At 37.1% G+C, this 12,688-nt stretch overlaps 1 protein-coding gene across 1 annotated transcript in view; it reads left to right on the plus strand.

The window, feature by feature from the left end:
* Nucleotides 1-12,688, plus strand: part of UGGT2 (UDP-glucose glycoprotein glucosyltransferase 2) — a 95,637-nt gene that overhangs the window by 30,876 nt on the left and 52,073 nt on the right. Inside the window, exons 11-14 of the mRNA XM_075727799.1 lie at nt 4,294-4,385; nt 5,984-6,134; nt 7,142-7,261; nt 9,871-9,956. Coding sequence (XP_075583914.1) covers nt 4,294-4,385; nt 5,984-6,134; nt 7,142-7,261; nt 9,871-9,956 — 449 coding nt within the window. The remainder of the gene's footprint in view (nt 1-4,293; nt 4,386-5,983; nt 6,135-7,141; nt 7,262-9,870; nt 9,957-12,688) is intronic.

Below are 12,688 nucleotides of genomic sequence, written 5' to 3' on the forward strand. Positions count from 1 at the left end.
AGGTGATTGTGTGGGGGACTGGTGTATTGAGAATACATTTCACATATCCCAGCAGTTCAGCATCTTGAGCCCTTCCACTTGTGTGCAGGGTGCATGTTTGATTCTTGGGTTTTCACAGAGATCTCAGAGTGGGCTCAACATTATGCAGGTCTCTTTATGTCTTGCACTAGTGAGAAGTCCCATAGTTTTTGCTCAAGGGAGCAAATCTGTATCTGCACCCTGCTTCATTGCTTTCTGTATACAGCTGAGATGAGCATTTTCCTATGTCTCTGTTGTTAGGGTTATAGTCAGGATAAAGCAAAACAAAGCCCTGATTATCATAGTTTCTCCAAAGTATGAGTGTCGGTATCGGGACTTTCCTTGTTCCTTGATGAAGTCTTTACAATGTCTTTCTCAAATTGCAGCTCTGTTAACACAAAAATCAAAAACCACTGCTTAATCAAAAACTACTCCTCTACCCCAAAATGCAAAAAAAAGTAAAGGTATATCAGGAATTGAAATGTCTATTATTACTAAATACAAGGATTAGGAAAAGTAACTAAGATTTGGTTTGAAATGAAGATGTCTGCATTTAGGCGCATCTGTATGGTATCTAAACTCCTGTTATGACAATGAAGATGTAGTCAATGGACATGAAAAACAATTTAGCTCACTCAGTGGTTGTTTTGTGGGGCATGATTGAGTTGCCTAAACCTGAATTTCTGACGTCACTTAAGATGCTGCAGGCTACCCAAGATAGCCACACAGGTCTGACAGATGTGTCCACTGGGACATCCATGCCCTTCTGCCTGACCCATACTTTCCAGTCTAAGATGTCTTATCCTGAAACAAATGGCACTGGATATCTACATGGTTGGTCAGCTGAATCACTCCTATGATTCCATGACTGTATTAAATACATTAACTGTAAGAGGATCTTAGGTACCTCTCACACCAAGTTTAAATTTCATACTACATCCTACCTGTAGTCTAAAGGTTACAGACCTTTAGACAGCTAAAAGCTAAAATCTGTTGAATAAAAGTGGGGAAGCTTCCTGAACACTGCTGCTAGAGCACAATAAATTGTCATGTGCGTTCTTGAACTGCAGTACATCCATCTAGCAGCGGGAGAGATATGATCTCATGCTGTGTGTAACTGGATGATTCCCTCTCAAGATAATGAAGGTTGAATAGGAAATGCAATGGGAGGAAATAAAGGTATTAAAAGTTGAAAGGCATGTGATGATTTAGGTGTAATGAATTGATACCTAACTAAGAAACAGACGAAGAACTGCTATAGATGAAAGAAAAAATAAAATCTCATTAAATGCAACTCACAACTTCTAGTGCAATAGTTTGCTGACAGTTTAGCAAGAAAATACTATATGAGTATTATCAGTGTTAAATTCTAGTCTTGGATGCCTAAATACTCCTTCCATCAAAGTTGTTACAGCAAATGGTTGCTCTTCTGAACAATCAAATGCCTAGCATCAAAATTGTATAACAAGTCTCAGCTCTGATTCAGCTCAGTTCTTTTCCTACTGCAGTGCTGAAGGCTTCAAAAGACTTTTAGACTCCCATTTCAATACCCAATGGCTGATAATTTTTTCCTTGTTCTTGCATTCATTTTAGTGTTAGGATTTTTGTGACTCACATCAGCTAGTTGTGGTCTTTCTCAGTATCTGTGTTTACATGAGTATTTGGGCTTATAGGAATGACCAGTAAGCTTTCAGTAGTGGTAGGAAATCTCTTACCCTAAATGCTGATTTCAGTGCTTCAGGGAGAGGGCCTGTTCTAGCTGATCTCAAAAGATCTGCGCAAGAGCCCTGAAGGATGTTAGTAAGATTTCTTGAGACTGTAATCCTCTTTATATTTATTGTTTGCTCCTTGAGTCCAGTGGCATTAAGGGGGATTTTTCTGCGGTCACAGTACTTCGTGGCACAACGCTGGTATGAAAACTGTAATACAAGTTGGATTTGCTAACTACAGAAAAATTTCAGCTATATCTAGGACTTTGCGTGCTTCTCTACCTGGTGCAGAGGAGTCTCATCACTGTGTGCCTGGCTGTTTAATTTTGTCCTGACTGTCTGTTTTGGTTGTGTCTCAGGATCAAACTCTGTGTAGGTAAAATGATCAGAAATTTTGCCTGCTGCAAGGGCACTTGGTATCATCAGGCGTCTATGAATTTTGGCTGTGTAGAAGGGATGCGTAGAGTGAGACCTTGGGAGGGCATGTGATCCTATGTGAAGCTGTGGTAGGAAAACTGTAAATGTCAGACACCAGCCGCTACTTCTAGGTTTTGTTTTAATGGTTGTATGAGGTTTAACAAAGATGAATAAGAAGTCCTGTGCTTGAGCCAGAGTAATCCAAAGCAGCAGTTAGTTGTAAAGAAGATAGAAGCCCTTCCTCTCCTGTACCAAGTTTTGGGACATATAAAAAACTACCCCCATTTCTGTAATTTGTATGAGTATATGATTGGGAATAAAGTGAGTTTCATAAATTTGGAAAGTAATTAAATTACTTTCTTTTTTTCCTTATCTGACCACAGGAAACTTACTGCCATGCATTTATGCTCCTCATTTTTGAAAGGCCACTGACATCCATTTTTTAGGTGCCTACTAAAATTTTCATGAAAGACAATAACTAACTAAATGTAAAAAAAAAAAACCAAAAAACAAAAAAACTCTTTCTGGTTATTTCTTAGCATTAGTGGGATGCAGCCCCTCCCAAATCCACAATATTCTTCACGTTATGTCTGAGTTTGAATACATGTTTTCAGACACTTTATAAAAAGCATAAGTAATTATATTACTCTTTTGTAAACCCACATACAAAAAAGCAATGAAAACACTACAAAGTTTATGTTACACCATTAGAATAAATTAAATTTACAAATTTCAAAAGCTGTTTTTCAAGGTCAAGGACAGGTTTTGGACTTCCATAAAAATTCTTTTGCTGTTAGGCTCAGGGTTATCACAGTTGCATTTTTCCTTCATGGAGAGTCCTGCCTTTCATATGCTGGTATTAGGTGCCATTACATATTTCCATTCTGCTTTGGGTTGTGAAAATGTTTATATATACTAAGGAATATGGTACCTTTTCAATGAATGATAAGTAACATGCACATTTGTTGGGTTACAAGGAACTTCAAGTAAACTGTTTTCTCATTTATGTGGTTTTGCACTTGTAATGCCACAAACCTCTAAGCTTTGAGTTTACTTACATTTAACTGTGTGAAAGTAACCACACTACTTTAAAGAAATAATATCGCTTTCAATGTTTTCCCATTTTTTCTCTCATTTGTTCAGTGACACGCTTATAAGTGGAGTAATATACGCAGCCTGAGTTGCTTGCTCTAAGTGTGCTTTTGATCAAAGTGTATTTTTTGTTCACACTTATTTTCTTCAGCAAGTAGGAGCTAAATGGGAAAAAATATATCTTTCTCAGCTTGCTTTTTTTCTGCATATTTTTCGTGCTTTCCGTTCCTCTGTTGGGAATTAAGACAGATCTGGAAATCTGACTGCTCCTCATGGGGTGAGTTGGAATAAACTACTGCTGTTGCTCCTGTTACTTATCTTGCTACAGCCACCATAGATTGAACGGTGTGGTGCCTTGCAGCTCTCTGAAATAAAATAATAAGGCGTACTTTTACTCCCTAAATACTTCCTTCCTCTTGTATTCATATATTGTGGATTTTTTTCCTTCTTTGCAAAGCAGGGATATGCTATGCTATCCCTTTCTGATCTGTGTTTTTTCCAAGGTCTGTGTTAGATGAGATTATATGTTTCTAGTCTGTCTTTCCTAATTCCCCATAACAATTGCGATACACATGTTTTGGAATTGTGAAAGATGTTAAGCTGTTGAGAAAACTAGTTTCAAGTGGAGATCTGAAGGACACATATAAAGTCTCCCTTCGTTGAATGAATATGTAGGAGTAATTTTTCAAAAACTTACAAGCCGTATTTCTGTACGTGTGTGTATTTTCACTTTCTGTTGGTAGACACTGAGAACGTGTCCTTGTCTCTGCCTTGGACAGGTAGGGACACTGTAGGTTGTTTGGGTAGGAATTATCAGCTATTTTAATTTGTATTTGTACATTGAAAGTGTGTTAAATAGCACTCATAAAAGTGTGTTGTCAATATTTTTACCAACAAAATTCAGCCAGAAGAAGAAATGATGTGGAAGAGATTTGATGTGTCTGTATTGCAGAATTACTTGAAGTTTTTTTTATACATATATATTTTTATATATTTATATATGTGTGTTAATGTTGACATATACGTAAATAAGTTAGCAGTACTTCTTACTTTTTAGCATTTTCATGAAACACTTGGAATCCTACCTGGAGAAGCACGTTTATTTCTAAATGGCCTTCATATTGACCTGGATTTTCATGATCCTTTTAGGTAAGATGGTACATTTTGTTTGAAGACTACAGAATTACTAATAATACTGGAGAAGTTGTACTCATGGTGATAGATAATCTCATCTGTTGCTTTTCGGGGGCCAGGAATTGCTGCAGTAGAGGGAATACTGGTTTACAGTGGTTTTGCTTTGAATATGAATTTTGTATAAGTAGCTGAAAACAGCATTTTCTCTTGGAGTGTTTTCTAATTTGCTTACAATTTTACAACTCCCCCTGTAAAATTAGTTTGGAAATGGAAAGGAATCCAACATGTATGTATAGAAAGGTGGGGAAAAGCACTTTATAAAAAGTAAATTAAGTGCTTTCACATCCCTGTTTCTTAAAAATTACAAAAAATTTGCAGGCATTAAATTTAGATACACAGCACCTTGGGTTATTTTTGGCATGCTTGTGAGTCTATGTCTGGCCACCTTTTATAATAAATTCTGTTAATGCAGAACTAATATGCTTTTGGTTTAAGAAATCTTTTTCCAGTTTGTGTAATTATAGTATAATTATTTTGGGTGTAACTTGCCTCTTTTATGCAAGCACTCATAAACTGTCAACATTTTCCCTTGCATTCTTCTGTATGTTGTCAACAGCAGGACAGACATGACTACTTCAAAATCATCTTTGGTGGCCTGCAAACTGTCATTAAATCTACTGATGCTAAGGCTGAGGGTTTTTTTCATGTTCCTATGATTTGTCAGAGTCTACAATTTTTTATTTTCTATTTCTTAACTCAGAATGTCTTCTTTTCTCCTCCATGGAGATTCTTAAACTTTTTTGGTTTTAGCATTTATACTTGCAGCTTTTACTTAATTTTTGCTCAGCCAGAGTTTTGAGATGGTGTAACTTGCACCTTTTCTGGTAATGATGCAAATATTAATAGGTCTTTTTAATGCTAGTGCTAGGTTTAATTTCAGTATATTTTAGAAGAAACCTTTCAGAATAGACAAAAATCTCAAAATTAAGCAAGACAGAAATAAAGGCATTTGCAAAATCTTGCCTGCTGTGTTCTACTAGTGAGTATTTCAGGCTTGTTTCCATTCTCATATTGAATTTTGAGATTGCAACAAATGTTCCAGAGTCCTGTTGGGTCTTTTGGGAAAGAGTCTTCTTTTGGAGGTGTAGCTATGTGTTTCCTATGTGCTGTTTTCAGGGTTCTGCCATGATGCAGACTTAGAGCTCGCCTGTGTCTCCATCACTTGCTGCGTGCTTCTTTACACACTTGCAAAGCTTCCTCTTAGGGTACCCCCTGCTTGGATTTCTGCCTCAGCCAGGACATTGCAGCACGCAACCTTCCACTCTGCTGTCCTGCCACATCTTACTAAAGATGGATGAAATTCCTTCATATAAAAGAAATGTAAATGAACGAAAGAGTTGTATAATCTGTTACAATACTGCTTTGAAATAAGTTGGAGATGTATAGTGTTATTAATTGGTTTTGTTTTAAACATTTGACTGCAGGGGAATATAAAAATTATATTTAATAGGAAAAATAATCCTCACATTAGTTGTCTTTTGAAATTTTTTTATTTCTTTTTATGACATGATGAGTTCTATGTAGACATTATGCATTTTGTCTTCCTGAAAAAGTATCTTAGAGACTCTTAAACTGGAAGGAAAAGCAATGCATGGCCTTTATGAACTTGGAATCAAAGAGGAGATCCTGAGTAAATTTATGAGGTTGCATATACATCCTGCAGATAACAGTTATGCACTAGATATTCGTCACTCTTCAATAATAGTAAGTAATTAAACAGCTATTTATTTAACTATTACATATTTGATAACGCTATGTATGACACAGTCTACCTTTTTTGTAGTGTAATTGAAATACTAGACATAAGACCATATATTGATAAGCAGTTTAAAATGTTTTGCAGGGTGATACCTCTTCAATATATTTTATGAGTAATTTTCTCTAGCCTATACCTTACTAAAATTTTAAGATGTAGGATGTTTAAAAGAAGAGAGGAATGTATGTAAGAGTAGTTGCACACTCATAGCTATAGAATTTGACTTTACAGCAATTAATCTAGCTACACAGTATCTTCATATTATGCAAGACTGCTAAATGTACTTTACAGGTATGGTAAGTGAATTGTGGACAACGTAAATATTTTGTTTCTAGTTGTGCAGTGACTCTGCTTTTTTCCCTTCTTCAAAATTTATACAGTTTTCATTACAAAGGCTGTATGCCAGTGGAAAAGGCACTAAAATACTGATTTTCTTTGCCTGAAAGAACCATATTTCACTCTTCTGTTTGCCAAGTATAGACAGGCTTGCACAGAAAACAGTAGAACAAATTGGCCATATATTAATTAGTTTCTTTGATATATCGAAAGTGCTCCTGTGAGTTATAAATACCGTATTTGTCTTACAGGAATGTTATGCTGTGTTATACACATCTGTGTGATATGTTGTTACGACCTTTGTATTGTGAAAGTAGTTTCCACAGTGAAAAAATGTTTTTATTCACATCCTGATACAGAGTACAAAGTACAAATGATCTTTTTTCCGTTTCCATCCATTATTAGTTTTATTATGTACTGCAAATAAAAACCCCGAACAGTTTGACTGAAAAGAAAAAAAGAATTAATTTTAGATGCTATTTTCTGTTACTATTTCACAAAGAAGATAAAGCATTTTACTCTTTCCAGGCTTTCCATGTGTTTTAAAATATCTTTATTTATACATATTTTACTCAATGTTTAATATGTGTTTTTTACATGGTTGCCTTTTTTGTTTTAGTGGGTTAATAACATAGAACAAGATCACAGCTATAGCACATGGCCTGCAAGCTATCAGGAACTGCTAAAACCCACATTTCCCAGTGTTATCCAGCAGATTAGACGCAATTTATATAATTTGGTAAGTTTGGAGAACTTAATTTTTTTTGCATAGTTGTCGTGGTTTAGCACAATAGTGTATGTATTAATACGTGGACAGACAATTTACTGAAAAATACACAAGCTGTATTCATTGTTAAGGTAGGTTAGAATTTAATGTTTTTTATATGGGTCTGCTAATAGTAGTGAAAATCTTTTTGTCTAGTGAGTCATATGTGATTATTAGTCTGATTTCCAGAAGTGGACTTGGGCACAGTTTTGTCAGGAGCTTTTTCTGTTCCTTTCCATGCTACATACAAATAATTCACTATTATCAATGAATTTTCTTCGTAGTACACTACTGAGAGAAGGTAATGATAACTGTCCTAGTTTTAGAGATGATGAACTGAGATACAAAAAGGTTTAAGTTATAAAGCGTACTAATTATGAATGTCTTGTAGCCTAATTTTTCCTCTGTATATAGCATTCTGTATCACTTAGCTGTTTTCTTAACTTACTATTGCTGATTTTAATTGAAATTTAAATTACAAAAGGTAATTGTATGAATTATGTATGAATTGTATGAATTGAATGGTTTGGGTTGCAGGGGACCTTTAAAGGCCATCTAGTCCACCCTCCTGCAATGAGCAGGGACATCTCCAACTAGATCAGGTTACTCAAAGTCCTGTCCAACCTGACCTTGAACAATTCCAATGATGGGCCCCTGTGACACCTGTGGTGTCTCACCACCCTCATTTATTCATATCCAATCTAAATCTACCCTCTTTTAGTTTAAAACCGTTACCTCCTCTTGTTCTGTCCTTACAGTGTCACTACTGCTAAAAAGTCTGTCCCCATCTTTCCTATAGGTCCCCTTTAAGTACTGAAAGGCTCAGTCAGGTCTCCCTGCAGCCTTCTCTTCTCCAGGCTGAACAACCCCAACTCTCTCAGCCTGGCCTCATAGGAGAGGTTGCTCCAGCCCTCGGATCATTTTTGTGGCCCTCCTCTGGACCTGCTCCAATGGGTCCATGTCTTTCCTGTGCTGAGGGCCCCAGAGCTGGACGCAGTACTCCAGGTGAGGTCTCACCAGAGCAGAGCAGAAGGGCAGAATCACCTCCCTCGACCTGCTGGCCATGTTTCTTTTGATGCAGCCCAGGACACTGTTGGCTTTCTGGGCTGCAAGTGCACATTGCCGGCTCATGCCCAGCTTTTCATCCACCAGTACCCCCAAGTCCTCCTCTGCAGGGCTGCTCTCAATCCCTTCATCCCCCAGCCTGTATTGATACCGGGTGTTGCTCAGACCCAGGTGCAGGACCTTGCACTTGGCCTTGTTGAACCTCATGAGGTTCACATGGGCCCACTTCTCAAGCTTGTCCAGGTCCCATTGGATGGCATCCCATCCCTTGGGCATGTCAGCTGCACCACTCAGCTTGGTGTTGTCTGCAAACTTGCTGAGGGTGCACTTGATCCTCCTGTCTATATCATTGATGGAGATATTAAACAATACTGGTCCCAAAACAGACCCCTAAGGGACACCACTTGTCATCGATCTCCATTTGGACATTGAGCCATTGACCACTACCCTCCGGATGTGACCATCCAACCAATTCCTCATCCAGCAAATAGTCCACCCATCAAATCCATAGCTCTCCAATTTAGAAAGAATGATGTTGTGGGGGACCGTGTCAAAGGCCTTACAGAAGTTCAGATAGATGACATCAGTAGCTCTTCCCTTGTCCACTGATATAGTCACTCCAAGTGGCATGAAGTTCAGTATACAAAAAGCAACCAAAATACAAGCAATATGTGATAAATAAATGTATGTTTATGAAGCATAAGATGTATGTAATATGAAATAGATTACATTATGTATTCAAAGTTAAATATTGGCATAGATGTATATAACAGTTATATTATAGAAATCTACAACGTATCATTTAACTATAATCTGAGGGGGAGGGAGTGTTCAAAATTTTTTAAATTATTCTGCTGCATTTCAGCTACTCTAGCAAAATTACGATAAATTCTAAGGGGAGTTGCAGTGCAAAGCTGAATAAATAAGGTACCAATGTCATAATTAAATCTGCATAAGGATAATCTACCTGTGCCGACAGATCACAGTTTTAGATTCTGTGCATACCTGAAAGATCTGATTTTACACTTCAAGGTGAATACAAAGATATGTGTGACAGGAAGGAAGAACTCTTTCCCAGTGCTCCATTTTTTAATAAAAGTTTTCAGTCAATATATTCTGTTTGTTTATTTTTAGTTTGGTTTTCATAACAGAAGAGTTGAAAGAAGTAACAGAAAAATCAGTGTTAGATCCTTTTTAATTAAATACCAAGTTCATTAATAAAAAGAAAGTATTGGCACCCAGTCTTTCAAAGGAGAGTAGTGATATCACTTGGTTAGAAGTTCAATAAATGGTTAAATCCTGTTTTCAGTATTTGGTCCAAATTCATTAATTCCAAAGTTATTTTCAGTTACACTCTTAATGTTTTCTTACAATGAATGCTCTAGGAAATTGAAAACAGTTGGGGCGCACAGCTCCTTTGGAAATTTCTGTTCTTATCTTAGATTTTATGTCTGAAAGAAAATAAAAACAGACATCAAGAATAAATATTGGCTGTATAATATCTTTTCTCTTCATAGGTACTTTTTGTTGATCCTGTCCAAGAAGATACAGGTGATTATATGAAACTGGCAGAATTATTCTATCATCACAATGTACCGCTCAGGTAAGGAAAACTGAAAGTCTTGAAAAAGTCTTAAAAGAAAGTGGCTTTCCTTTTTTCTTCTTCATCTTCTGTTCTGCTAGGCAAAGATGTGAATTCAAATGAACTCCAATGCAACAACATTCTAATAAAAGACACATTGGTTACCCACTTGTGTTAAGCTTACTTGGGTATTAAGTATTCTTAAGGAAATAGGTTGCAAAGGATAACATACTTGAGTGTGGGGAAACTGAACTGCAAAAGTCTGATAAAAAATTACCTTGTCAAATAGTCCTACTGGATGCCCATGTGAAGTTGCAGCCTAAGCAAAATATTCTGTAAGTAAAACATGATTTGAGGGCATTTTTTAATTTAGTTCTTTCAATTGGGGTTGCTTTACCTAATTTTTACCTAATTTTGTTTTTATATAAATATTTAAAGACCAAAGCGAGATTATCCTCACCAAGTTTTGAATTTCTAAAAATTAGTTGTCTGAGTCTGAACTAGTTGTCATTTGAGAGAAGGGAGCACTTCTGAGGAAAAATCTGTTTGATCTGAGATGCCTACTTGAAGAAAAAATGAATTGCTTTCAGAAATGCCTGTTTATTTCCACAGCTTATAAAAGAAGAGAAGGGTGTCCAAACTAGATCCAAGGTTCAGCAAGATGAATTCCATGTTAAATATTTTAAATCTTCCTGTGAAATGGCTTTTTGTTTCCTCAGTAAATTACAGGTTTTTCATTTTCCTTTACCGTTTTACTAGTTCTGATCATTGTCTTGTTTTTCTTTGTTTTTCATCATTCAATGACAAAAAAGTAATGGAGGACAGATATTAGTTACCTGTGCATTTTGTCACTGTTGTCACTACCTGGCAGACAATACTGCTTCAGTCCTTGAGGAGAATATAGACTAGAACCTAATGTGCCTTTTCTGATGCGTAACAGCATAAGAGCAGCCAAGCTGCATCAGGCTAAAGGTCCATTTAGGTCAGTCTGTCTGCAACAAGCCACAAGGAACTGCCTAGGTACGATAAAAAGAATAGGGCAACCAGGTACTTTGCCTGAGTATTTTCCTGGCTTTCGCGCATTTGGAGATCAAAGAATTTCTGACCCAGATGTAGTTTCTAAATATTTAGCAACCCTCAATGAGTTTCTCTTTCACAAACTTTTCTGTTTTTCCCTTGACTTTATGTAAAGTTTTAGTGCCCATAGTATCCTTTTCCAGGTGTTTTCACAGTTGAGCTATGTGGTGTATGAAGAACTGCTTTGTTTGTTTTGAGCCAGACTTTCAATAACTTCATTTACTGTCTCTGTTGCTCTTCTGATTGGGAGAGAGACTAAGCACTCTCCTGCTCTCCAGATGCCAGTCATGATTTTATAAAGCTCTGCCACGTTTGACTGCAGTCAGTTCATAGACTCATAGAATGGTTTGGGTTGGAAGGGACCTTAAAGATCATCTAGTTCCAACCCCTCTGTTATGGTCAGATGCACCTTCCACTAGACCAGGTTGCTCAAAGCCCCATTCAACCTGGCCTTGAACGCTTCCAGGGATGGGGCATCCACAAGTTCTTTGGGCAACATGTTCCAGTGCCTCACCACTCTTGTCTTCCTTGTATCTAATCTAAATCTACCCTCTTTCAGTTTAAAGCCATTACCCCTTCTCCTATCACTACATGCCCTTGTAAAAAGTCCCTCTCCAGCTTTCTTGTAGGTCCCCTTCACCTACTGAAAGGCTGCTATAAGGTCTCCCTGGAGCCTTCTCTTCTCCAGGCTGAACAACCCCAACTCTGTCAGCCCGTGTTCATAGGAGAGCTGTTCCAGCCCTCTATCCCTAGGTTACTAGTTATTCCTTGCCTGGAAGCTGTTCCAAAGGTTTTTTTTGTTTTCTGAGTTGTCCTTCTCTGAACTTTCTTAGTTTTAATATAACTTTTCTGAGATGAGAGCAACAGTCACATACACAGTATTCAAGATGTGGACAAACCATGGGGCCTGTATACTGTCATATAATCTTTTGCTTTGCTGACTGTTCCTACGGCACCCAGATGACACAAGCCTTCAGCAAGAGTTACTGACAATAACGAGAGTTGTAAAAAACAGGAAAAGCAATTACTTGTAGAACATGGCGCATCTCTATGCATTAATTATTTTTTATATCTTTTTAGAAAACTTGCTGTATTTCTTACTTCCCTCTGTCCTTTGATCTGATGCACACCTGATTATGTCCTGAACATCTGTCTAAACAATTTTATACTGATATGACATATTTCATTTTAATAGTTTTAAAATATCTAATGTGAAGCGGCTATCCAAATGAAAAGCTGACTTCTTAAATCATCTCATTGAATTATTGCTTGTAAATATGAAGGTCTTCTGAAACATAGGTTCAACATTGCAGATTGTCATGTTGTTGTAGTAGCTCTCATGTACTATGAGATCAGTGGGTCTCTCATGTTCTTGTAGCAGCTATGATGGAGCTGTACGCTTTGTGGAAATATTTGCAAGATGCACAGTGTTTTGTATAGCAGAAGCCAGCTTTGAATCTCTGTGATACTCCTTTAGAAAGACTGTGATTCCCTTGTTCTATTGTACAATTTACCTCTTTTTGATAGTTGGCATAATTTTCAAGCTTTCAACCTACTGCTGCATATAGAACATTATCCACTGCTGCCATATGTGTAGTCAGGAATAGACAGCAGTTTATACAACTGTATTTCATAGATGGCTGCAGTTCTGTAAGCCAGTTAGCACATTATTAAGT

The sequence above is a fragment of the Pelecanus crispus genome, chromosome 1 (genome assembly GCF_030463565.1).
Source record: "Pelecanus crispus isolate bPelCri1 chromosome 1, bPelCri1.pri, whole genome shotgun sequence".
In the NCBI taxonomy this organism is placed as follows: Eukaryota; Metazoa; Chordata; class Aves; order Pelecaniformes; family Pelecanidae; genus Pelecanus; species Pelecanus crispus.